We start from the raw sequence: 27,574 nt of genomic DNA, 5'->3' as shown, positions 1-27,574 counted from the left end.
TCTGCATGAGCAGCAAGTGCTCTTAACCACTGAGCCATCTCTCCAAACCCTAGTGTTGAAGTTTTTGTGAGCTAGTGAAATACAGCTTGGTCTTTTCTTGTGATCTGAGGTGTTGGCAGCCTCAGCTTGAAATCAGCCTTACAACCACAGGAGTCAGTAACTGACAGCTCACAGTCTACTGGGTTACTCATCTGGGATCCTCAGTAGGAGAGGTGCATTAAGTGCAGTGTCCTGGTATATTTTCAACTGAAAATAGGTTTATCAAGACAAGACCTTTCAGCAGGGCGTGGTGGCGCATGCCTTTAATCCCAGGACTCTGGGAGGTAGAGGCAGGTGTTGTGAGTTCAAGGCCAGCCTGGTTTGCAAATCCAGTCCAGAACTGCCAAGGCTTCACAGAGAAACCCTGTCTCGAAAAAACAGGGTGGATGGGGGTAGGCATGACCTTTCGTAACTCTAAAAACATTTGTATTATTAAGCCTACATATTTAAATCCTGATAACTTAGCAAGCATTTGAAAAAATAATACTTAGAACCTGGAAGGAAAATAGTAATTTGATTCTTAAGTAACCATGATTGATTGTGAATGGAGAATACACACCAGGGGCAGGTTACGTTTTTCTGGGTGCACGTGCCACATGCATGTGTGGTGGTCAGAGAACAACAGCTTCCACGAGTTTGTTCTCTCCTTGCACTATGTGGGTTCTAGGAATTAAGCCCAGGTCATCAGGCTTAACAGCAGCGCTTTAACCTGCTCGGCCATCTCTTCAGCCCCGTTTCTTGTTCTTAATTCTTGGCCTCCAATAGGTTACTCCTACTCCTAGTTTCTGTTTTGTGTAAGCATGTATAGGGGATGCTAGGGATCAAACCCAGGGTCGTGTGTGTACATGCTAGGCAAGCTCTCTACCACTGAACTACATCTCCAGTCCTTGTGGCTTTTTGTTAGGGGGTGGTGGTACTTGTTTGAGACAGGGCCTCACTATGTAGTTCTGACTGACATAGAACTGACAACGTAGACCAGATTGTCCTTCAACTTCTAGAAATCTGCCTGTTTCTGCCACCTGCATGCTGGAATTAAAGGTATGCTCCATGATGCCTGGATAGTCCTGGTCTTGGGGTTTGTTTGTTTGTTTGTTTTGTTTTTGTTTTGTTTTGTGTTTTTGAGACAAGGTCTCACTATGTAACTCAAGTATTGGAGTTATGTTTTTTCTACACCCATTCTAGCTCCCAAATATGACAGAAAGGACCTGTAACATTTATAAATAAGCATTAAAGGACTAAGCTAGATAGATTTTCGTGTATTTTAACCCATCTATGCTAGCCAGGCCTACTTCCTCTAGTCTTTCCCTGGCTGCTCTTGCTTCATCTTTGTCCCCATGGCAACTCCTCATGGCCTGTTGCTCCTCATGGCCAGGGACCTTCTTCTTCTTCCTCTCCTTTCCCTCTCCTTTCCTATCTCTCTCTCTCTCTCTATCTATCTGGGGGCCAACACACACACACACACACACACACACACACTAGAAATCCTGCCTACTGTCTCCTCTGCCCAGTCATAGGCTCTTCATCGTCCTTATTAACCAATCAGAGATAATTAGGGAGTGACTTTTTTTTTTTTCATACAATATTGAGACAGAAGACTCCTCAATAGCAGTCACAATACCAGAATCTGATAGCATTTAGCTCACTGCTGGTCCAACAATTAACAGTGAATACACAGAGACACACCGTATTAAGGTGTGAGTGAAGGTCACCTCTACACCCAAGCTTGTAATAAATTCATGATCCTCCTGCCTCCCAAGTACTAGGATTAGAGACATATACCACCATAATTGTCATATTTGTTTTATTGCACTACTCATTTTATCACAACACCTACAAAAATTCCAACTTCACAAATTTATATCTACACCCGAAATATAGTATAATGCAATGTTAAAATCATGAACTACCTCAAATAACTAGTTTGAATAATATTCAACAAATGTAGGTATTGCCATTTCCCTTAAATTTAGGACCTCCTGTTTTTTTTTAAACTATTTTCTTTGGGGTATTGAAACCTCTACTTCAGTTCCACTAACCCCTTAACCCTGGATAAGAGAAAGGAGTTGAGTGGGGCACAGACCCCTTTACTTCTCCCAGCTGTTTAGGGTCAATGGGTTCTTTTGGGGAGAAAACCAGTCTCCATCTACCGCAGGCGCAGCAAGCAGTCTCCTCCAAGCCACTGAGTTGAACGTTTCTCTCTCTGTCTCCAAGTTGCCACACCGTCCACCTCAGGTCTCTCCATATTGCTACATACTACAGGCCACACACTACACTTTCTGTCTCGGGGCTCTTCTATTTATCTCCCTCAGAGTCCTAGACCACATCCCTCTCCGTGCCACACAAGCCCGGCATCACCAGCTGGCAAAGACCACGCCCCACAGCTGTGGACATAGTAGAGCCCAAATTGAAATCCCACACTTGGGATTAAAACAAAAACATATTTACATAACATAACTTAGTTTACAAAGAAACCAAAACTTCCATAACAACCGCCTATCTCAGTTCTCTAGAGCTCCCCTGAATTCTTGACCACAATTTTAGAAGGCCTGGGTTTCACTGGAATTTCAGCCATGGGAACTACCTGCTTCTTCTAGACTTCCAGCTCAGCACATGTCTGCCTAGAGAGAAAGTGTAACACAAACCTCTATCATTGAGATAATAAAGATGTAAAGAGGATTTTCAGATTTTCAATTTGGGGGTGGAGAAATAAACATTTTAGTGTGAAATAGTTTATGCCTGTAATCCTGATATTTTGGAGACAGGATTTCACAATTTCAAGGCCATCTTGGGTTTATTTAGTGTGAGACTTTACCTCAAAAAAAAAAAAAAAAAAAAAAAGGATAACTACACATTCCTATAAAATTAAAACTGTGAGAGATGAACTTAACATCCAGTAAATTGCAATTTAAAGGGATGTCATTGTTAGTAGTCATTTACTTATTCTGTGTTTAAATCTAGCAGAGCACAGTGACTCATGTCTGCATACAGGAAACTAAGGTATTTTAAAGCCCTTCTAACCATAGCAAGACCTTATCTCAAAAAGCAAACAGAAATAGAAAAGAAAGTTATATGAATCTACTCTAAATATTCTTTTTTATTCTTTTGGAATTCTACTATAAAATTTTATTTTGTTTGTGCTTCATCTCTTTTAGTGGAAAAAGATGGAAACTATCATACAAAGGAAACTCACTTCAATAATTTATATAGCATGGTGCACTACTGTGAAAATATAGCAGAATGCAGAAGAATACAGCTTTTAGCTTACTTTGGTGAAAAAGGATTTAACCCTGATTTTTGTAAGAAATACCCAGATGTTTCTTGTGACAATTGCTGTAAAGCAAAGGTAAAAGATGTCATTTTAAATTACTTAATCATTGGTGGTGGTGGTGGTGGTGGTTGTGGTAGCGCTGGCGGTGCAAGCCTTTGATCCCACCATTCAGGAGGCAGAGGGATGTGAATATATAAATTCAAAGCCAGCCTGGTCTACAGAGTAAGTTCTAGAGCAGCAAGGGCTACACAGAGAAAACCATGAATCAATAAACAAAAAAAACAAAAGAAAGAACTAAAGAAACAAACAAACAAAAATTACTTAGTAATTAAGAAAATTTCTGAGCTGGGCATGGTGGTACACGACTTTAATCCTAGCACTCAGGAGGCAGAGGCAGGCAGATTGCTGTGAATTAATTCAAGGCCAGCCTGGTCTACATAGCAAGCCCAGGACGGCCAGGGCTACACAAGGACATCCTGTCTCAAAAAAACATTAAAAAGAAGGAGAAGAAGAAAATGATGAAGATGAAAAAGATGATAATGATGATGATGATAATGATTTCTGCCAGGCGTGGTAGCACTTGACTTTAATCCCAGCACTGGGGAGGCAGTAGCAGGCAGATCTCTGAGTTCGAGCCCAGCCTGGTCTCGACAAAGTGAGTCCAGGACAGCCACAGCTATTATACAGAGAAACCCTGACTTGAAAAACCAAAAAGAAAAGAAAATTTCTGACATGTGCTGTTCTTTTCTTTTTTTAAGGAGTTCAGGGCTCAGAGGTTAAAACACTGGCTGCTCTCCCAGAAGTCCTGAGTTCAATTCCCAGCAACTACATGGTGGCTCACAACCATCTACAATGTGATCTAGTGCTCTCTTCTGGTATGCAGGTGTACATGCAGGCAGAGCACTGTATACTAAATAAATAAATATTTTTTTGTTTTAAGTAGTTCAGGTGTAATAGAAAATGCTTTTAATTTCTGCACTCAGGAGGCAAAAGTTTGAGTTTGAGGCAGTCTGGTCTACCTAGTGAGACTAGGACAGCCAAGGCTACAATGTGAAACCCTGTCTCAAAAAAAAAAAAAAAAAAAAAAAAAAAAGCAAATGAGTAAAAGTAGTCCAAGCATTGTGGCCCCTGTTTGTAGCCCCGTTCTTAGGAAGCAGAAGCAGGAAGATGAGGGACTCTTCGTTGCATGGTGTGCTTCAGGACAACTTGGGCTACTTGAAACCTTGTTTCCAAAAGTTAAAAAAGATCCATCCTGGGCAAACAGGGTAGTTTGTTTGTTTGTTTGTTTGTTTGTTTGTTTAAAGATTTGTTTATTTATTAAGTATACAGTATTCTGCCTTCAGGCTAGAAGAGGGCACACCAGATCTCATTATAGATGGTTCTGAGCCACCATGTGATTGCTGGGAATTAAACTCAGGACCTTTGGAAGAGCAGCTAGTGCTCTTAACCTCTGAGCCATCTCTCCAGCCCTTGGTTTGGTTTTCTAAGACGAGTTTCTCTGTGTAGCCCTGGCTGGCCTGGAACTGTCTATAGACCAGGCTGGCCTGGAACTCAAAAGAGATCTGCCTGCCTCTGCCTTCAAGTACTAGGATTAAAGGCGTGTACCACTACACCTGGTTTAGCAGGATATTTTAAATTCAACTATAACCTATATTTAAAGATATTCTCAAAACAGTAGTAGTAATAGTATTATGTTTGAAAAGTATGTATTTCTTTAACTATAAAGAATGAAAACAACATGATGGTATAAATCTCAGCAATTCAGAGACTGAGTCAAGGAAGATAGAAAATTTAAGGCCAACGTGGGGCTACGTAGTGAGATGATGTCGAGGAGGAGGATGACGACAACAACATGGCTTCTGGATAAGTGTAATATAACCCTGGAGACTGTTAGATTCATTCATTCAGTACTTATCTTATGGCAATTTCACACACACGCACAATCACCCTGGCACTGAGACTTGGTCCTAGGAACTCAAGCATATTAGGCAAGTGATCTACCAAAGAACTTAATTCCCAAGCCCTCACCCTTTTTATTTTATTTTTAAAAAGATAACATCTTTAGCCGGGCAATGGTGGCACATGCTTTTAATCCCAGCACTGGGGAGGCAGGTGGATCTCTGATTTCAAGGCTAGCCTGGTGACCTGGTCTACCGCGTGAGTTCCAGGACAGCCAAGACTACACAGAGAAACCCTGTCTCGACAAACCAGAAAAAAAAAAAAAGGAGGAAGAAGGAAGCTAGCTAAACATGAGCCAACAAGCAGTGTTCCTCTAACTGTTCCTGCTCTGACCTCTCAGTGACAGACACACCTGTAAACAAGAATAAATCCTTTCCCCCCTAAGTTACATTTGTTAAACTGTTTCATCACAGCAACAGAAATCAACCTAAAATAGTAGCGCAGGCTGTCCTAGAACTCACAGTGTAGCCCAGGCAGGCCTCAAGTCTGCAGTGTTCCTTCTTCCTCAGACTCCCAAGAATTGATATTACAGGCATTGAGCCAGTACACCTGGCTAATACTTCCATGCTATAGTATTTATAATGCCTCACTGTTTACAGACTTTTGTACACTTGCTATATTATTGAAACCACCTTCAGTGTGCTAGGAACACCCAGTGAAGGGAGGCAGGCATGTAATGCAGAGTAATAAAGTAGTGTTGCTGAAATAAGGAGAGCAAGGAGAGCAGAGAGTAATTTACTCTGTGGAATCTGGAGATTCGTTGTTCTTCCTGCCCACTCACCTTAGAAGTGCTACTATCAGTTCACTTACTTGCGGAGCACCTGTTCTGACAGGCTCTGTGCTAGGAATTTAGTGGACATGCCAGTATGGAGAAATAGGGTAGATGAAGGCAGAAGGATCATCTAGTAATGAAGACTTTAAAAGGTAGGCAGACACTGAAGAAATGAGAAGAGGAACTAAAAGGAAATAATTTAGCAAAGAAGAGATTGTCATGTATGGTGACCCATATAGTTAATCCCAGCACTGAGGAGGTGGAGCTAGGAGTTCAGAGTTAGCCTGGTCTACATAGTAAGTTCTAGACCAGCCAAAGCTATATATAATGAAACCTTGTAAGCAGAAAACAAAACCAACAAACAATACAATACAATAGCACCAAAGCCTGAAAAGAGATTAGAGAATTTATCAACTGCACTGATGGACAGTGCTTCTCATCCTAAAGGATGTCACATAAAGGACAGAGCACTCACTGGTCTAGGAGTTGTAAAGATGAAGGACTTATGTTTCCTACTTAGAGTGCTGGTAGGTAGTTGAAAGACAAGATATATATCTGAAGCAATAGCAACACAGCCCTAATTATTGTAGAATTTAAGAATGAGCCTTTTAAACTTCCTTAGGTTTTTTGTTTGTTTGTTTGTTTGTTTGTTTGGTTTGTTTTTTGTTGTTTGTTGTTTGTTTTTTGTGTGTGTGGTTTTTTTTTTTTTTTGAGACAGGGTTTCTCTGTGTTATCTTGGCTGTCCTAGACTCACTTTGTAGACCATGCTGGCCTCGAACTCAGAGTGATCTGCCTGCCTCTGCCTCCTGAATGCTGGGATTACAGGCATGCATGCACCACAATACCCGGCAAAACTTCCTTAGTCTTTAATCTTCATTTTAGTTTGGAAACAAATTATAAGTCTTACCATAGTTAATATTAAGCTCTAGTAACCAGGGTCTCATTTTAATTATAACAGAAGATAGTTTGTTTTATTCGTAGGATTATAAAACAAAAGATGTGACTGATGACGTGAAAAATATTGTAAGATTTGTTCAAGAACATAGTTCATCATCAGGAACAAGAAATATAGGTCCTTCTGGAAGATTTACTCTAAACATGCTGGTCGACATTTTCTTGGGTAAGTTATCTACTGTGTGTTTGAATTATATCAGTTAAAATTAAACATCTGAAGAAGTGATTACAAGTGGATGTAAAAAGTCACTAAGAGCTGGGCATGGCAGCTGATCACTGTGAGTTCCAGGCCAACCTGGTCTACAAAGCGGGTCCCAAGACTACACAGAGAAAACTCGTCTCAAAAAAATAAAAAGGAAAAAAAAGTTTGTTCTCTTGGCCGGGTGGTGGTGGTGCACGACTTTAATTCCAGCACTTGGGAGGCAAAAGCAGGCAAATCTCTGTCTACAGAGTGAGCCCTAGGACAGCCAGGGATACCCAGAGAAATACTGTCTTTCAAAACCAAAAAAAAGAAAGCCACTGAAGAGAGTTTTTACATTACAATAGGACTAGCAAGATGGCACAAAGACTGAGTTTGATCTCCTTAACCTCCAAAAGGAAACCCTTGTGGGCCAGGCAATCGCAGAGCTCAGGAGGCAGAGGCAGGCAGAACTCTTTAGTTTGAGGCCAGCCTGGCTACATAATGAGTTCCAGGACAGCCAGGGCTACTCAGACCAAAAGAAAGGAAGGAAGGAAGGAAGGAAGAAAGAAAGGATTCCAAACTTGAGCTGGGGAGGCAGCTCAGTGGATAAAGTGCTTGCTGCTGCAATAGGCATGAGGATCTGAGTTTGGGTCCCAACACTATGTAAGATCTGGGCACACCAGTACTTGCCTATAAGCCCTAGTGACGGGGGTGGGGTGGGGGGGTGATGGGCAGATCCCAGGAGCTTGCCAGCTAGCCACAGTAGTAAAAATGAAGAGCTTCAGATAGAGACTTAACTTTAACCTCTCTTGCATACGTACATACACACAAGTATGCTTCCCTGAGCTTCCCGATCCAGAAGCCTACTTGCTTGGTGAGCTCCAGGGCAATGAAAGACCCTGTCTCAAAAAGGAACAGGTAGATAGCAGCTGAGGTACAGAACCCATGCCTGCCCTCTGGCCTCTACACACATACACAAACATATGCACCCACATGAATAATGATGCAAAAGATAATAATGGTAGTAAAGCTTATGCATTTGAGTGAGTAAAATATGAGTTGCTTAGAGCACTACCTGTAAATTGTCTGTCTATTTGTTTGTTTGTTTGTTTGTTTATTTGACACAGAGTTTCTCTGTGTCATAGCCCTGACTGTCTTTATTCGAGACAGAGTTTCTCTGTGTCATAGCCCTGACTGTCTTGCTTGGACTTACTTTGTAGAGCTCACAGTGGTCCACCTGCCCCTTCCTCCGGAGAGCTGGGATTATAGGCGTACACCACCGCACCTGGCCCATCTAAATTTTTAAATTTTTATGTATGTATTTTGGCTGCATATGTGGTTGTGTATCATTTGCATTCCTGGTGCCCATAAAGGGTAGAAGATAGCAGTGGATCCCCCAGAAACTAGAGTTACTGACAATTGTAAAGCTGCTATGTGAGTGCTGGAATTCAAACCCAGGTCCTCTGGAAGAACAGCCACCACTCATAACTGCCAAACCATCTCTCCTGTGCCCCATTTTAAGTGTGGATGTGGGAGACGGGGTTGTTTGTTGGTGTATGAGTACGCACACGTGTGCAAGGGAGACAGATCCCCTTGAGCTAAGTTACTGGCAGTTGTATGCCACCCACTGTGTTTGCTGGAAACTGAAGTTGGTTCCTCTGCAGGAGCAAGTGATCTTAAAAGCTGAGCCATCACCTGGCTGTGGTGGCGCACGCCTTTAAGTCCAGCACTAGGGAGACAGAGGCAGGCGGATCTCGGTGAGTTCAAGGCCAGCTTGGTCTGCAAAGCGAGTCTAGAACAGCCAAGGCTACACAGAGAAACCCTGTCTCAAAAAAAAAAAAAAAAGCTGAGCCATCTTTCTAACACACAGCATCCAATTTAAGATGGCGCCCTGTCTTTTCTGCTTGAGGCCCTACTAAAGTGACAGTAAAGAAACAGAAAGCTGGGAGTGGTGGCATACATATCTAGGCACAGCACCCAGGAGCCTGAATTGGAAGAAGCAAGAGTCTGAGGCCAGCTTGGGCTATATAGCAAGACGCTGCCCTAATTGGAGAGGAAATGGTAAGGCAGTTAGAATATGGGTTTTGTGCACATCTTAATAGGGGATGGGGAGCTTAGGGGCAACAGCTGACTTAGGTAGACAGTGAGCACTTAGGCTGCTAGAGGAGAGAGACAGTAGTTTACTACAGTGGGCTAAAGTGAGGTGTGGAGATCTCTCCTCTCTGCTTATGAGATCAGCCTTCCGTGGTTTTTTGTTTGTTTGTTTTTGTTTTTTGTTTTCATAGCAACCTGATGAAAAGTGAGTTTATGGGGGGAGCCTTTCTTTTTTGGCAGACAAAGGATTTTAGGAACTCAAATGCCTTGTGCTCAAATTTTTATGCCATGGAGGCATATTGGGACTTAAGAGACAATCTTGAATACTTTAGAAAGATAAAACAGATGCAAAAGCCAGACTGGCATTATTAGGTGACTATCTGTAGCCCTTGAGACTAAAAGACTGAAAAAAGAAAGTAAGTGCTATTGCTGGAGTACACGTGGCACTGACCTGAGGGCCCAGTCGAAGTACTGGTAGATCTCTGTGAATTCGAGGCTAGCCCAAGCTACACAGTGTGAGACCCTGTCTCTGAATAATAAATGTACAATAAGAATAAAAAGTATGAGCCGGGCGTGGTGGCGCACGCCTTTAATCCCAGCACTCGGGAGGCAGAGGCAGGCGGATTGCTGTGAGTTCAAGGCCAGCCTGGTCTACAAAGTGAGTCCAGGATGGCCAAGGCTACACAGAGAAACCCTGTCTCGAAAAACCAAAAAAAAAAAGAATAAAAAGTATGGGGCTGCTTCCAGTGGTCATACAGTAGTAGGAAGTGGGGTGGCCAGGAGCTCTGTCTAACAGTGCAAACACAATCCATAGATGACCCGCAGTATGTCTCTCACAGCATGAGTGGGTGTTAGTGGGAAGATACCAGGTAGTAACTCCCAGGAATAGCGGGCGGGGCATGCCTGTAATTTCCGAGGCAGAGACAGGAAGATCACCACAAGTTCAAAGCTAATCTTGTTTATATTTTGAGTTTCAAACCATCTGAGGTTGTGTAGCAAACTGTCCCAAATTTTTTTTTGAATCCTGGGTATAGTGGTACACAACTTTTGTCCCAGCACTTGAGAGGCAAAAGGCAGGCAGATCTCTACAAGTTTGAGGCCAGCTTCATCTACATAGTAAGTTACAAACCCGTGAAAACTATAAAGTAGGACCCTGTCTTTAAAAAAAAAAGAAAAGAAAAGAAAGAAATTGCGCCTACATGATGGCGCACGCCTTTAATCCCAGAATTTAGGGAGGCAGAGGAAGGCAGATATCTGAGTTCTAGGGTCCCACATGGTTGAGAGAAGCAGCCTCTCCAAGGTTGTCCTCAAACCTCCAAAACAGAAGCCTTGGGACATGTGTGCACACAGTAAATAAAAAATAATTTTTAAAAATTCTGTGAGCTGAGTATGGTGGCAACAAAGAAATGTTGTGTAACTTTGTCAATAGTGCACAGAACTATGAAGTGTAACAATAGTATAAGCTGCTAGCACTTACTTGAGTTCTTTCTTTGCTCTATTTTTCTAATATAATTTTATAAGTTGTGAATGCAACATTTTGAAATAACAAGCTTAATTTTGCTGTGGTTTTTTGACAACATGTGTTATAAAACAAGGAAAAACAGAAGAAGCCAGGGGCTGGTGTGGAATTCAAGCTCAGTGTGCACAAGGTGCTGGCTTCTGCCCCTTAGTACTAAGAGAAAAAGACATGCAACCACAGAAACCCTGGAATTCTCCTCAGATGTGCTCGTAATTCAGAAATGAGGGTCTGTTTGTGCTATGGGGTTTCCTGTGGAACAGATGATCCCTTCTGTTTGTCCAAAGATGTCCTTGCATGACTTTTTAGCCTCTTCTGTCTGAATAATGATGCGTCTATACTTACTCATCGACCTTTTTGAACCTCATTAGGGAGTAAGAGTGCAAAGATTCAGTCGGGAATATTTGGAAAGGGATCTTCCTATTCACGACACAATGCCGAAAGACTTTTTAAAAAGCTGATCCTAGACAAAATTCTGGATGAAGACCTATATATCAATGCTAATGACCAACCAATCGCCTATGTGATGCTAGGAACTAAAGCCCAAAGTGTGCTAAATGGCCACTTGAAGGTAAGGTATTTTAAACACACACTTTGCTGTCTCTGTGAGTGCACCATAATATGTCATGACAGAGTTTGTCGTCCTTACTTTAGGTACTAAATTTACATATATATTCCCTCAGGAACATATTGTGTTCTTAACTGGAAAGAGATTTTTAAAATTGATCCAATTAATATGATATTTGTCAAAATGAATTTAATAGATACTCAACCTACTAAATCTTCCTAAATTCCTTAAATAAGTATATATAGGCTGGCAAGTGGGTAAAGGGACCTACAGGACAAAAGAGAGAGAGGACTCCTGTAAATTGTCTTTTATATACACCATGGTGTGCCTATGTGTATATGTGCGCGCACGCGCGCGCGCGCACACACACACACACACACACACACAGATAAAAAGGAAAAAAATAAATAAGTATTTATCAAGAGATGCTCTCATGTACTAGGTCCTGGCAATGGAAAATGCACACCCTTGTTCTCAAAAGGGTGTAAAAGTACAATTTTTCTGTGCCCACCCTAGCTCTGAATAATGACAAGGAGACCTATTATATTTATTAAAACCTTTAGTTACTCGCATCCCGGGCTTGGTGGTCCATGCGTTTAATCCCAGCACTCACAGAGGCAGGTGGATCTCTGTGAGTTCGAGGCCAGCCTAGTCTACAAAGGAAGTCCAGGACAGCCAAGGCTGCACAGAGAAGCCCTGTCTCGAAAAAAAAAACAAAAACTTTTAGGTACTGTAGCTGGGCAGACACTCAACTATTCTAACCCAACAATAATGGCCTGGCCTACTTCCCCGCCATGTGGCCCATTATCTGCCATCTTAGTCTTGCCGTGGTTTCTCCTTCACCCATGTTCTGAGACACTCTCTCTCTCTGGGCCCAGAAGTCCCACCTTATCCTCTTCTGCCCAGCTATTGGCTGGGGGTGGGCGAGGGGGGATGTTAGCTCTTTATTTGACTAATCAGAAGGTGATGGAGAACAATGTTTACAACACTTCAAGACAGGAGATGCTTCATAATAGTTACAATGCCAAAGTCTGGACTGCAACCAGATCTCTGGGTTCAGAAATTGGCATTTGAATACACAATGCACAAAAGCATCCTCTAGCAAGGGGTGTTACTACCTTTGGAGGGAAAGAAATACAAGCGTAGGCAGCATGACTTAGCAGGTAAAGGTGCTGCCATTCAAGCCTGGCTACCTAAGTTTGATGCCAGAACCCAGGTGGAAGGAAAGAACTGACTCCACAGTGTTGTTCTCTGACCTCTACACATTCGCCATGACACACACCCATACTCATACACACACACAAGTCACACCCTGAAAAAGAAACCTTCCTTGCTTATAAGTATGCTTCTGCTCAGCGCGCTGACTGCTTTCTCTTATCACTAAGGTGGAATTCATGGAAACGGAAAATACAAGCAGTATGAAAAAACAAAAAGCTCTAGTAGCCAAAGTATCCCAGAGAGAAGAGGTAGTTAAGAACTGTCTTGGAGAACTTACAGAAGTCTGCAAATTGCTGGGCAAAGTTTTTGGTGTTCATTACTTCAATATTTTTAATACAGCCACACTCAAGAAGCTTGCAGGTAAGAGCCTGTGTGCCTTGCTCTTCTGACCCAAATTAATTTGTTGCTGTTGAGACAGGGTTTCACCATGTCACCCTGACTGGCCTAGATCTCACTTTGTAGGCCAGGCTGGCCTTGAACTCACAGAGGTCTGCCTGCCTTTGCAAGTCTTGATCTATTTTAATTTATTTAATTATTTTGGGTTTAAGCTCTTTCTTGAGGTAAAAATAAGATATATACAGTTCAGATATGTGCTATAATTTTAATTTTATGCTTTTCTGTAAAGCTGAATGAATGTGAGGATATGAATAATTGCCTTCTGTAAAACCAGATGTCAATTATTTGTGCAGTTTGCCTTCCTTCGTGATGCTCAGCTATTTCTGTGCAAGTGCTTTGCAATGAGGAGCTAAACATGAAAGAAACTGTCTTAGGCTTCTTTGCATCTGGATCTATAATGCTGCTGTGTCTTTAGTTAGGAAATATCTGCTGATCTGAGTTATTTGCATGGGCTGAGATAGCTTAACCCAGAATTTCAGTGGTAAGTTCTCTGGGAAAGAAGTTGTTGTAATCAACTGCTGTGTGTTCCTTCTGTGCTCCTCCTTCATGAAACTGCATAATCATCCCTCTCTGGTCCATTCCCATCCTACCATCAAATCACTTTTCTATCCAGGGACCTGTGCCTTTGCTGTCCCTTGTGTCATCACTGGTATCCCCAGTCTGCGATTTGGTTTGAGGTTTTGTTTTATTTTATGCTGCTGTTGTGCTGGGAATTTGACCCTGGTCCCCATGGATGCTAAGCACTGGCTGTACTGCTAAGCTACAGCCCCACCTAAGCATTCTGTTTAATACGCATGCTTTTTTGATGACACCAGAAGATGTCAACAGAAAGTTGCACATCTCAGTAACAAAAATGTAATACTGCTTTATTGACTCTAAGCATCTTTTTTTAGGTCATTTAAAACACTCAGTGTTGCATGCAAGAAAACTATGAAATATGATCATTTCTCACAGACAAGTACTTTATTAATGCTAAATTTATTACCTAGAACTTGACCTTACTGCATTTCTACATTTACAACATTTTTATGCTAATATGTCCTGTGTGCATGTGTGTAAAAACCAGAAGACAATCTCATGTGTTGTTCTTCAAACACCATGTACTTTTTTTTCCACAGTGGTCTTTCGCTAGGACCTGGGTCTAGACAATTAGGCTAGGCTAACTGTCCAGTAAGCCCCAGGGTCTTTCTGTCTCTAAACCCCCAAGCACTGGAATTATATGCCCAGCTTTCACACTGGTGCTAGTAACTAAACTTTGATCCTCGCGCCTTGCAGCAAGCACTGTACTTACTAAGCCATCCTTAGCCCCAATAGTCTTTCATATAGTTAAACTCTGTGATGTACCAATAACAGTAAGTTTGTTGGCCTGGTAACTTTTGGGGGTTGGTTGGGTTTTGTTTTTTGGATTTTTTTGTTTGTTTTTGTTGTTGTTGTTGTTTTGGTTTTTCGAGACAGGGTTTCTCTGTGTAGCCTTGGCTGTCCTGGACTCGCATTGTAGACCAGGCTTGCCTTGAACTCACAGGGATCCACCCTGCCTCTGCCTCCTGATTGCTGGGATTAAAGGCATGAGCCACTACCACCCAGCTTCCCCCTCCCCCCCCCCCGCTTCCCACCCACCACCCCCACCACCCCACCCCCAAGACAGGATTTCTCTGTGTAACAGAGCCCTGGCTATCCTGGACTCACTTGTAGACCAGGCTGGCCTTGAACTCACTGCCTCTGCCTCCTGAAGGCTAGGATAAAATTCAAGCACCACCGTACCTGGCAACAGTACTAATTATTAATAGCTGTACTTAAGGTTTCATGCATACAGGCATGAGTGAGTATAGGACAGCCACAGTTTGTTCAGCAGTACTCATAAGGCTCTTGTTGACTTCAGAAATGCAGTATTTTAACAGTGTAAGCCACGCCTGTAATCCCAGCACTTGGAGAGGCAGAGGCAGGTGGCTCTCTGTGAGTTCAAGGCCAACCTGGTCTACATACAGGGTTACAGGATAGTCAAGGCTACACAGAAAGACCCTGTCACCAAACAAACAACAACAAAAAACAGTATGAAGCTGTCTTGAAACACCAACACACACACACCCTAAAAAATATTAAAGAAGTATGTGAGTTAGAATCAATAAAAAATGGTGATTTTTCCTTGGCTATTAATGTGGTTTCCTAACAGATCTCCCTAATTGCAGATGTGAGCGTGGTGTGTTTTTAATTTTAATTTTCCAAAAACCACTAAAGCTACAACAGTTCACTGGATACAATACAGTCAAGGGTCATCTCCTTTCTTCTCCTACCAGCGCTCTTCAGGAAACTGCTGCTCTATCCCACAGTCTGTCGCTTTCCCTCTAAACATAGGAATGAGGGGGAATCACAGAATAGAAAGGATCTGAAATCCACCCTCTGCTCCAGTCAGAGGTGTAGGGATTAGCACCCCATTGCTCTCCAAAGCTAGCACTCTTGGCCTCAGTACAAATCCAAGCTTTCTTGATCTCTACCACTGCATCTGGCTTGCTCCATTCGTCTTCCTTCAGAGCCACTAAGTCTCCCTTTCCACTCTTTGCATACAATAGCTACAGTGACCTTTAAACCACAGACTTGTGCAGCCATAGATGCATGTGCTACCTCTGCGGAGCACTCCAGATTCCACTTGTGGCTTCACCCTACGTCGGACTGACCAGATTAAGAATAAGCCAGGGCTGAGGCAGCATCTATGTAATGTGTCTCTCAAGATGGTGTGTGCATGTCTGCAGTGTAAGGAAAGAGTCAGAGCTAGAAATAGAATGTGAGGGCTGGAAAGATAGCTCAGAAGTTAAGAGCACTGCCTGCTCTTCCAGGGGTCCTGAGTTCAATTCCCAGCAATCACATGGTGGCTCACAACCATCTATAATGAGATCTGATGCCCTCTTCTGATGTGCAGGTGTATATGGAGGCAGAACACTGTGTATGTAATAAATAATTAAAAAAAAAAAAAAAAGAAATAGAATGTGAGCGTTTGTAACAAATACAGGACATCAGTCTTGCAGCTAGACAAGTCTTGGCAATGGGGACAGTGAACAAAATCTGATTGTGCTAAAAGTCTGAGCACACAGCACAGATCCCTCTCTCTAGTTTTCCCCAAGCACCTGGCTGTTTCCCACCCACTTACCTTGGCATCTGTACCTTTGCTGCTGAAATTTGACAATGGGTCCTGCCCCCTGGCCTAACTTTACCTTTGAGGAAATTCCCCATGTGCCTGGTGCCCAGCAATAGTTGGCTCTTAACAAACATGAGCTAAATGAGTGGATACACATGAATTCTGTGGTTTTTCTGTGAGTGATAATTTAAATTCTTAATTTTATGTCCACACGCAGAATCTTTATCTTCTGATCCTGAGGTTTTGCTTCAGATTGATGGTGTTACTGAAGACAAGCTGGAAAAATATGGTGCAGAAGTGATTCCAGTATTACAAAAATACTCAGAATGGACATTGCCAGGTTCAGTATCCCACCAAACCTGCTTTCTAAAAGCCTATTTTAATGTTAAGCTTTGTATCTCACTGAATTGGAATTAGGTAGTTAATGCACCCTACACCTGTCACACTGACGTTCATGTCCTAGAAGCACCCCCTGGGAGTCTGACAGGCATCTCAAGGGAAGCCAGTCATTAAACCTGCTAATGGAGCACAAATGGGAACCTCTGGGCCCATGGGCCTACACATTGTTGTTCTGGTAAGGCAAGGAGTCGCCTCGCTGTGTGAGTCTTGGCAGGACACCTGCAACCTCTGTATGCTTCAGTGTCCTTATCTAAGGAAGGAGCATGTTATCTAGCAAGCTTGTCTAAGATAACATGTAAGGGTAGAGATAAATGCTTTGGGAAAATGAGCATGTCCTTGGAATGCTCTTGTCATCGGAAGAGCCTGACAGCATTAGGTCTGTTGTGTGACGCTCCTCACAAGCCCTGGTGCTGGTATGGAAGTCACTTACCGAGGGAAACTGAGAACAAAGGGGTATTGTTATTGTTATAGGGATAGTAAAGGACAGACAGGGTGTGCTGTCCATTGTGTGTCATGCAGGAAGTTATCCTCCCTAGCAGACCTGTTGTCTTAGTCAGGTTTCTATTGCTACAATAAACACCATGACCAAAAGCAACTTGGGCACCAAAAGGCTTGTTTGGCTTATACATCCTCAATCATAGTCCATTGAGGGAAACCAAGGCAGGAGCTGAAGCAGAAGCTGTGAAGGAACGTTGCTTACTTACTGGCTTACTCCCCGCTTGGCTTGCTCAGCCTGCCATCCCACAGTCCTCAGGACCGCCTTCCCAAGGACAGCGTGACTGAAGGTGGACTGGGGGCCTCCTCTTCACCAGTCAAGAAAATTCAAGCCAGGCAGTGTTGGCACACACCTTTAATCCCAGCACTTCGGAGGCAGGAGCAGGGGAAACTCTGAGTTCTAGGCCAGCCTGGTCTACAGAGCAAGTTCCAGAACAGCCAGGGCTACACAGAGAAACCTTGTCTCAAAAAACTAAAAATGAAAAGAAAATGCCCCAGGACTGCCCATAGGCCAATCTGAGGGGGGCACTCTCTCAGTTGAGGGCCCCTCTTCTCAGATGATTCTAGCCTATGTCAAATTGACAAAAACTAACCAACACACCTATCAAACTCATTCTGTACCTCTAATAAGCTGGATTAGAAAAGTCTTCTCAAAGCTAATGGAAATGTGAACAAGGTGAAAAATGAGTGTGTATGTCAAGCTCTTCACAGTATTTGTTTTGTTTTGTTGAGACATGGTTTCTCTGTGTTACCCTGGAACTCTGTAAAACAGGCTGGCCTCGAAATCAAGAGATTCTGAAGTTCCACCTGCCTCTGCCTCTCAAATGCTGGGATTAAAGGTGTGGGCCACAGCCACCTGGCTCACAGCATTTTCTTAATCCATTTAACAAAGTGTTAAGAAATGAGGTTTTTGGGCCGGGTGGTGGCGCACGCCTTTAATCCTAGAATTTCAGAGGCAGAGGCAGGTGGATCACTGTGAGTTCAAGGTCAGCCTGGTCTACACAGCGAGTCCAGGACAGCCAAGGCTACACAGAGAAACTGTCTCAAAAAACGAACAAAAAAAGAAATGGGTTTTCATAAATTCCTTTATATAGTAATTCAATAAAAGATATGTTCTGAGCCGAGCGTGATGGCTCACTCCTTTAATCCCAGCATTCAAGAGGCAGAGGCAGGTGGATCTCCATGAGTTTGAGACCAGCCTGGTAACTAGTTTGGAGGGGACTTAACTGATTTGAGACTGCTAAGGGCAGCAGTTAGAAGCATGGTGACCACAGCACCTGTGTACTGAGGGGCTTTGTGTGTCGAGAACTTTACCTTTGAGTTAGGCAGAATGGCGCAAACCTTTAATCCCAGCCCTCAGGAGCCAGGGGCAGGTGGAACTCTTGATTCTGAAGCCAGCCTGGTCTACAGAGTGAGTTCTAGACCAGCCAGGGCTACATAATGAGATTCTGTCTGAAAAGTATGAAAATAAAAAGCAGTGCACTTCACCTGTAGTTTTGCTGTCTCCTCCTCCATCACCTGCTTTGCAGGTTAGAAGAGTGCAGCTCATCTGGACAGACAGAGCTCTGTGTGACATTAGGGAGGTTTCAACTTTTCGGGCGCCTTAAGATGCAAATACTGACAGAAATTACTTTCTCCCTTGCAAGTGTATGTTTTCACTCAGGCCACATTCCTGATTAATTCGTGAAGTGTTCATAACAATTATATAAAGAAATGGTTTATGTCTACAAGAAGTAAAATACAGTACTGAATTTTCCAGTGTGTTTATTAAGAGACTTTTGCTTAAAGATGAGGGAGAACATACTTTGTTGCCTTTTTTATATTGGACTTACTTTCTCAGCATGTTTAAATGATAATAAAGTTGGCTGACACTGATGGCAGCCTTTACTTCAGTTCACAGGGATCGGCTGCACAATAGGCTTCATGCAGCAGAGTGTGAACTTGAGTTAAGTTAAAAATTATTGCAAAATTTTTTTGCTGTTGTTTTGTTTTTTGTTTTTATTTTTTGCTTGTTTGTTTGCTTTTGGTTCTTGTTTGTTTGTTGTTTGTTTTGAGACCGGGTTTCTCTGTATACCCCTGGCTGTCCTGGACTCACTCTATAAACCATGCAGGCTTTGAACTCACAGAGGTCTGCCTGCCCCTGCCTCCTCAGTGCTGGGATTAAAGGCCTGCACCACCTTGCCCAGCTGAAATTTTTAAGTAATGAACTTTTATTCTTTTTCATTAAATATAAATTGCCATTGAACACAGTTGAGCTTTTCAAAATAGAAATGTTCGATTCCTGCTGAGTTATTGAATTTATACAACAGGAAAACAACTAGTATTGGGCTCCTAATACAGGGTCACTTGTAAACGTCTGCATTTTCTGTTTGTAGCTGAGGACAGTTCCTCAGGCAGAAGCCTGATGGGCAGCAGAGGCACGGGAAGGAGCAGCCCAGATGAAACTGACGAGGAGGAAGCTCCTGTATCTTCTCACTACTTTGCAAATAAAACTAGAAATGAAAGGAAGAGGAAGAAAATGCCAGCCTCCCAAAAGCCCAAGAGGAGAAGAACTAGTTATGGTGGCTTCAGAGCAAAGGGGTATGTATGATCTTTGATGTCCTTTGCAACATCAGGTAGAGGGGGGGTAAGGACAAAAGTGCACGTAACTACTCTAGGTTGCTTTAAAGTACTTACTGAAATTACCATTATTAGTTCATAGATTGATAGTTAAGACCCAAACCAAAATAAAAACATGGCTTAAGATTTTGTAAGTAATTTAATTTGCAAATACTTTTCAAACTTGGAATTCTTTTCAGACTTGGAATTTTTGTTTGTTTTGAGGTAATTGCTCTTCTTAAAGTACTTTTCCACCAAAAATACATTGAAGAAATAACAGAGGACTGTGTGTCCTCCAGGTTTTTGTGAGTCTGCAAGTGTTTGCTACACTCCCCCTGGCTGCCGGATTTTGTCTTTGCAACAGGGTCTCATGGAGCGCAGCCTGGTAAACTTAGGTTTATAGCCAAAGATGACCCTGAGTTTATATTCCTGCCTCTACTTCCCAACAGTTGAGAGTACACATGGCAACACACCTGGCTCCTGCAGTGCCTCCTACATACTAAATAAGCACAGCCAGCCCGGCTACTGCCCCACCCTCCCTGGAAACTGGGCCTCCTAGCCTTGACAGGATAGCTGAGCTGAGACTGCGCTGGGGAAATCCAAAGGCTGGGAGACCAAGGAGTATGTAAGAGATTTCTGTCTTCCCTTTGCTTGTCTTTGGGCTACAACATGTCTACACAAGGAGAAGCAAAGGTAGAATGGCCAGGTCTTGGCAGCAGGCTTTTTTTCCACAACTGAACTGTGTCCAACAGCCCCTCTCCCCACCTCTGCCACATGGCCTTCACCTTCTTCCTTGCGTCTTTGCCGTCAGCCTGGAGGTGGCTGTCCCCAGAGACTGCATACTCTAACAGCATTGCTGAGGAAAGGAGAGGCAAGGCTGCAGTGGCTTTTGCAAGCTGTTGTGTTTGTGCTTGTTGTTTTTCTACCTCTTCTTCTGAATGATGAAAAGAAGATTGAGTTGGAGGAAGAGAAAGGAAGGCAATATCACTAAATTGTCATTTCTTGTTAAATCCATAAACAGACCTCTTACATGTGCTAACCCTTATGCCAGCATACAGAATTAAAGACATTCGGAAACAGTGGTTTAATTTTGTGGCTTTGAATGCGCAAGTGACCATCAGATATTCTTCAGTTAGGACATTTTCTCATTTCCTTCATTTATTCCTCTCCCTTGGGAAGTACTCATTTCCTTTCCTTAGTTGCTTGCAGAGCATGAGACCTTAAAAAGCTTCGGGTCCAACCCCCTTGGGTTTAAGGTGGGGAAACTGGCCTATGTGGGAAGGGCTTGCCTGAGGCCAGTGTCACCTGGTCAGTTTCAGAGGTGGGATTAGACATGGGCCCGGCAGGACCGCTCAGAGTGCTTTCACTTGTGTGAGTCTGTGGACACTCCTTGAAAACGTGGGCAATCTGTCATCTGGATTTTGCTTGTTAGAAGATAGGATGCCAACACTGTTCATTGCTGCTGGCTCCTTTATTTAATTTTCACAGCATTTGTGAGAAAGAAGCTCTTTGCGGTGTCACCTGCAATCTAATTTAATAAGGAATGAAATTCATACTTAAACCAGGCATGAAGGGCTATGCCTATAACCCTAGCACTTGGGAGGTAGGAGGCAGGAAGGTCAGAGTGCAGGATACTGAGCTCAGTGCCACACACAGTCACACACGCCTCCAGTCAGAGGCATAGGCAGAGGCAGACAAACTCTGAGTTTGAGGACAGCAAGAGCAACAGAAACCCTGGCTCAGAAAAACAAAAATAAGTACATACATACACACACACATACATACACACATACGTACACACATACACACATACATACATACGTACGTACGTACGTAGGTCAAAGCCAGTCTGAGCTATATGTCTCAGAAAACAATATCACAGTGTCCTATAATCATCACCAGTCTCCATGCCAGGTGTAATTAGCCTGTGGGTTTAAGAAGGGTTCTCTTCTGCCTGCCAGCTTGGTAACTCTTCACCATCAGCAGCTTCTTTGCATCTGCTCTGGTCCTCTGGGTTTCACGGCCCACCCTGAGGGCGTTTCCAGCCCCCAAGCTGCTCACCTGTGCAGTGGGAGACCACTGGGGCTCACATCTCCTGGCTGACACACAATGAGCCAGGTGTGTTCTGGGTTTTCTGAGTGGGAGGAAAATGGATGAGCTGTTGAAATGGAGTCTGTTGTTGGCAGATTCATTCTGTAAATCAACATAAACAGTGGGGTTTTGCTCCAGGCTTCATTTCTCAGCAGGAAATAAGCATAGGGAAACTTCAGGCTGCTGCTCTGCCAGACCTGCAATAAAATTGCTTTCCCTCCAGCAAGAGCTTTAAAATATTGAAAAACTCTTTACCTCGCCCCAGCAGAGTGTCCTGGGATACCACTGACTGTCCTGGATTCTAGAACTACTGGTGGACCTCAATGGGTTTGCAGAGCCTCTGAAGGGCCTGCCCACTATCACTGTAAACCAACTGGCAGGGTGGATTGCTTTTTACTTTATTAAGGGAAAGAAAATTGCTATCTTCAGGTCAGCAAGGAAATGATGCACACCACTCAGTCAGGCTGTGGCAGGGCCCTCTTCCCTCTTTGCATGAGGCAGTGAGCAGGAAGGAAGAGTTGGCAGGTCTTTGGGTATAGGGGCAGCTGCAGGCTACATGGACCTGACATATGCCAGACCACTGCATGAAGCATCTTGGTCCTCCCTAAGGAGCCACATCTGCAGCCTTCCTAGGACAAGGCCACCCAGAGGCTCTACCTTATCCCCACTACCCACAAAGCTCACAACTGTGTCAGTGCCATCATTCTAGGGTATCTGATGGCCAGAGATTTGGGTCTCTTAGAGATGTCTTCACCTCCTTTTTTGTCAGAATAGATCCAGAGGATTCTGACTGTGGGCTGTGGAAGGTGTAACTGGAGAGAGAGGGTCTGTGGCTTGGTCACAGGCCACAGAATTTGAGGTACTTTACAAAGACAAATTCAGGGCAGACTTGTGTAGTGGGATAAGGAAACTCACCCTCCCCATGGGGTTTCCAGACAGCAAATGCAGACAAACATAAGACCCAAAAACCATGCTTGTTCTAGCAAATTAACAGACAAAAGACCATTGACTTGGTCTCATTTAGCACCTTAATTTTCTTTTAATTTCCTTTTTTTTTTGCCACCCATTTTAGGGGCTCTACTACATGGAGAAAAGCATCTTCTAAAAGTAAATTCTCTAGTGTAACTGGATCCAGCTCGGCCTCATGTGCTTTTCAAGCAACATCAACAGCCAGTAGAAAACTGGGGATTATGGCTCCCCCGAAGCCTGTAAGTAGGACATTCCTTAGGCCTTCGTTTGCGTTCTCCTAACAGTACTTCTCAGCACGTGGAGCTTGTTCGGCAGCATCTGACCGTCTGTGAATGGGAAAGCTGTTAGTCTCATTACAGCATTCCAAGTTTGCACTCCTGTCTATTAATATTTAAATGTATCTCATGCGATGGTTCTTATTTTTAAATAAAATTTTCTTTGCTGCTATTGCAAACGGAGTGGCCATTGTTTCTCAGAGCATCTGTAATGATGGCTGAGTCACCTATCCAAGAGAGATTCTGAGTGTAATATGACACTGAAGCCAAAAGACAGCATGGGACATTGTGAAACTGTAGAACTTCTTGTGTGAGACAACCTCAACAAAAAATCAAAAGACAAATGACAGAGGAAATAGAAATATATTACATAATTCCTATAATATACAAAGAGTACCTATAAATCATTAAGAAAAAGACAGCAGAACAAAGGCTGTGAATAGGCTAGTCTCCACAAAAGAAATTCAAATGGCCCACAAATATGTGAAAAATATCTCCCTAGTTAATTGAAAGTACCAATTAAAACATGAGGTGCTGTTCTTTTGCCTGTCATATTGTCAACACAAGGACTGGGTACAGTGTCGCACAGTTAGCCAAGAGGATCACCTGAGCCTACGAATTCAGGGCCAACCTGAGCAATGGAGACATACTCTCTTTTTAAAAAGAAAAAGGATAAACAGACAAAAACAAGAAACAAACAAAGTGTCTTGGCTGTACTAGATGAAAATAGCCAAATAGACTGTGCTTGCAAGAATTATTAAATATTGATGTATTTCCTGGTTTATCTTTTGTGTAATGCCCAACTCTTTGACGTCACTGAGGAGAAGGGAGCTAGCAGCCTGCAGACTGCTGTCCGAAGACTTCAGAACTGAGGTGGGCATGCATCTAGGCTTCGGGATCTCCTGCTTCCTGCCACCTCTGGCTGTTTAGTGGAGAGACTGCACAAATTAGTTAGCTGAGAGCTGTTTGCTTTAATAAACCTTTGAGAGCTGCTGAGCCAGGATTGGAGTTGAGTGAAAAGAAGAAATGAAGAACAAAGTAGCCAAGGTCACCAGGAGAGCTGGGGTCCAACAAGGCCCTGCTGCCACCTTTCCTATAAAAGCAAATCTGCTCTAGGCCAGTTGGATTAAGAGTTCAAGGTTATTCTCAGCTACACCATGAATTTGGCCACAGGCTGGGCCATATAAGACCCTGTCTCCAAAATAAAAATACAGGATAGTCCTCCCAACATCCTGCCTGGAGCCTGGGGACTTTGACTTGTTCAGAATATAGCAACCACATATGGCAGACACAGAGTTCACTCAGCTCTGGAGAAACATTCTAGGTTGGCGCTGACATAGAAAATGCAGCTGCCTCCGTCCTCTAACTTGGCTTCCATTCTGAACAGATACCCTGGGGAATGCACCATTCCGTGTGGGTGACCCCAAGAGGAGACAAGTGACAGCAAAGCTGCCCTGGGCTGAACCCTAATAAGGATGTTCTTTGCAACCATCACCTAAGGGCAGGCAAGAGACCGGTCCACCAGGAATCTGGAACCTTGCCCTGGTCACGGTGATAAGGATGCTTGCCTCCTCAGCTTTGGCCAGCATCTATGCATACCCCCATGAGGTCCTTGTATTCCAAACAGCTAATAGGTAAGTGACTCCTGGTCCCTTCCAGGTCCTCATGGAGGAAGCATGAAGAGTCAAGTCTATCCATCCAGCAGCTTGCATCCACTCATCCTGCACCAGCCCTTTTTTTATGTAGGAAGCAGAATCCAGAAAGGTTATGTAACTTTCCCAAGAGAAAACCCAGAGAGAGAGAGAGAGCGAAGAGCTGGGAAGTAGTAATAAGTAGGGTAACACAGGCCTCTGCCCCGGAGTCCCAGGTTGTATCTTTTTCCTGCTATAATTAACACAACCCCCTTTCATTCTCAGAAATGTTCCAGTTAGGGCAGTGAATTATATGCAATCCAGGTCTACATGCTCAAGAGTCTCTGTTCTTTCCCTAAGCAATCCAACCTCCCCCATTCTTCCAAAGCCTTGGGGGCCACCTGCCCTGACCTGTTCTGCTCCCTTGCTGCAAGCTCCAGGGACAGCCAGCCTGCAGAATCAGGCAGCACAGCTCAGCTGCAACTTCTAAACAAGAGGAAACAAGAGGGCCCTGGTCTTCTTGAGAAACTGCTGTACCTCTACCTCCCTGAAAGTCTCCCTCCATCTCCATCCTTAGAAAGCTCTAGAAGCTCAGCCAAATCTTCTCCAGCTCCAGGACTGTGTTAAGTGGGAACTGCCATAAGCCTGGGAGTCCAGCTCCCAGTCTGGGTGAGAGGCCTCTAGGGCCTGGAGTCTAGGCAGAGGGACAGTGGCCTAGACAGGTTCCCCCACTGAGCTCTAACAGCCTCTTAGTTGACTCCCACAGACCCTCTGTAACCTCCCTGGTGGGAACCAAAGACACAAGTTGGTGAGTCTCACACAGGAGGCAGTTTCTGCCCAGCCCCGTATGGTGCTGTGGTTCTCGTGCTTAGCTCCCAGATGCTCTGAGGCAAAGGTTCAGTATCTGCAGCTGTGCAGGACAGAACAAAGTTGCTATCCTGCTTTTTCCCTCCCAGTTCGTTCAGCTACCTGAGGAGGAGGGAGCAAGGTACACAGTGGTGGGGTAGCCTTTGGGCCTGTTCTGATGATTGCTGCAATGGCAAAGGGCAAGACGAGGTCAGAACGGAGCCCCGGAGGGTAGGCCGTTCTTCACCACCATCACGTAGGGCCTGTGGCTAGGTCCTACATCCAGGCAAGTGTGCACACTGGAGTTTGGTTTGAGGACGGACAAGAGGGTGCAGAGACAGATAATACTTTTTATGGCCCCTAGGCTGAGTTCTGTACCCCTAAAAGGCCTGTCTGTCCTCCTGGATCCCACACAGGGCCAGCCATGCTCATACAAGGGGCAGCCTGGCCTGGCCTGGCCCTATCTCAGTCCCTGCTGGGAGCAGTGTGACCCTTTGCCAAGGCAGGGCTCCACATTCACCCAGAAAAGATTGCCTCATGGGGGGAGAAACCCCAAGCAGTGACCCTTGAGACATAGTGAGGCTTGAGTTGAGAAGTCTAGCCTGGAACTTCTGGCCATTAGCAGCCTCTGACATCCTAACCTGGAAGGACAGACACCAGAGACACCAAGACTTATGGCCAAAGGCCAGCTGAAGCTCAGCATCCTTGGCTCTCTTCCATAGGAGGGACCTTAAGCTCTCTGTCCTTGACTAGTGAAACCATAACCCCATTAATGTCATAGAGGAATGTCAGCATCTGGTGGCAGTGCTGTACAGCTGGAGATCAACCATGCAGCAACACATGCCCACTCAAGCTCCACAAGACTTGAGCATCAAGGGTCATCCTGGGGCTCTTGTGTCTGCCCTGACTTCAGAAATCAAGTGACTGTAAGCTCTGCAGCCTCTCTGAGCCTCTTTTTGTTTGTTGGTTGGTTTGGTTTGGTTTCTCTATGTATCCCTGGCTGTCCTGGAGCTTGCTGGATAGACCAGGCTGGCCTTGAACTCAGAGACCCTACTGCCTCTGCCTCCTGAGTATGAGGATTAAAGGCGTGTATCATCACACCCACCTCACTGCCAACTCTTTTTTTTTTCTTTAAAGATTTGTTTATTATGTATACAGTGCTCTGCCTGCATGTGTTCCTGCAGGCCAGAAGAGGGCACCAGATCTCATTATAGATGGTTGTGAGCCACCATGTGGTTGCTGGGAATTGAATTAAGGACCTTTGGGAGAGTAGCCACTGCTCTTAACCTCTGTGATAAAGACCATGACCAAAAGCAACTTGAGGCAGAAAGGGTCTATGACATCTTAGAATTTACAGTCCATCCTTCCATTGTTGAAGAAAATCAGGGCAGGAACTCACAGCAGAACTCTAAATTAGGCAGGCACTGAAGCAGAGACCATGGAGGAGTGCTGCTGACTGGCTCTGTGTCGATAGCTTGCTCAGCCTGTGTTCCTGTACCACCCATGACTAACTCATGCAGGGGTGGCTCTGCCCTTAGTGGACTGGGCTCTCTCAACAATGATAAATCAAGAAAATGCTCCACAGGCTTGCCCCAAGGCAATCCCTCAATTAAAGCTCCCTCTTCCCAGATGACTTTAGCTTTTGTCAAGTTGACCAAAAGACAAAAAAAAAAAAACAAAAAACAAAAAACAGAAAACTAGGGCCAGGCATGGTGATGCACACCTTTAATCCCAGCACTTGGGAGGCAAAGGCAGGTGGATCACTGCAAGTTCAAGGCTAGCCTGGTCCACAAAGCTAGCCCAGGACAGCCAAGGCTACACAGAGAAACTCTGTCTGGAAAAAACAAAAAACAAAACAAAACAAAACACTAGCTAGCCTAGCTGCTGACTTCACAAGTACATTATCATAAAGCATATTTGCCCTAGTGTGGTTTCACTTTCCGCCACGAGTTCAAACCACATAGACTTCACAGCCTTTAGAATTTTGAGCTAATTAAACTTTTTCTTTATAAGTGACTCGATCTCAGGTATTACCTTATATGTAGCAACAGAAAACAGATTGAAACAGACCCTCTTCCCGCCCCAAACAGGTCCTGCCACTGCCTCCACCTAGGTCTGGATTCTACCCAGGGTGCTGGTACACAGCAGGTGCTGGGAACTGAAAAGGGATGCATA

General features: G+C 44.0%; 1 protein-coding gene across 2 annotated transcripts in view; it reads left to right on the top strand.

Moving 5' to 3' along the window:
• Blm (BLM RecQ like helicase) overlaps positions 1 to 23,097 on the top strand; it is an 83,321-nt gene extending 60,224 nt beyond the window's left edge. For both annotated transcript variants that reach the window (XM_051148796.1, XM_051148798.1), the window contains 7 exons: positions 3,192 to 3,382; positions 7,020 to 7,158; positions 11,155 to 11,354; positions 12,737 to 12,929; positions 16,313 to 16,435; positions 19,365 to 19,569; positions 22,751 to 23,097. In XM_051148796.1, coding sequence (XP_051004753.1) covers positions 3,192 to 3,382; positions 7,020 to 7,158; positions 11,155 to 11,354; positions 12,737 to 12,929; positions 16,313 to 16,435; positions 19,365 to 19,569; positions 22,751 to 22,928 — 1,229 coding nt within the window. In that variant the 3' untranslated portion in view covers positions 22,929 to 23,097. The remainder of the gene's footprint in view (positions 1 to 3,191; positions 3,383 to 7,019; positions 7,159 to 11,154; positions 11,355 to 12,736; positions 12,930 to 16,312; positions 16,436 to 19,364; positions 19,570 to 22,750) is intronic.
• Positions 23,098 to 27,574: the final 4,477 nt, after the last annotated feature.

Source organism: Acomys russatus, chromosome 7, assembly GCF_903995435.1.
Source record: "Acomys russatus chromosome 7, mAcoRus1.1, whole genome shotgun sequence".
Taxonomy (NCBI): domain Eukaryota; kingdom Metazoa; phylum Chordata; class Mammalia; order Rodentia; family Muridae; genus Acomys; species Acomys russatus.
This window is presented reverse-complemented; position numbering and strand designations above follow the sequence as displayed.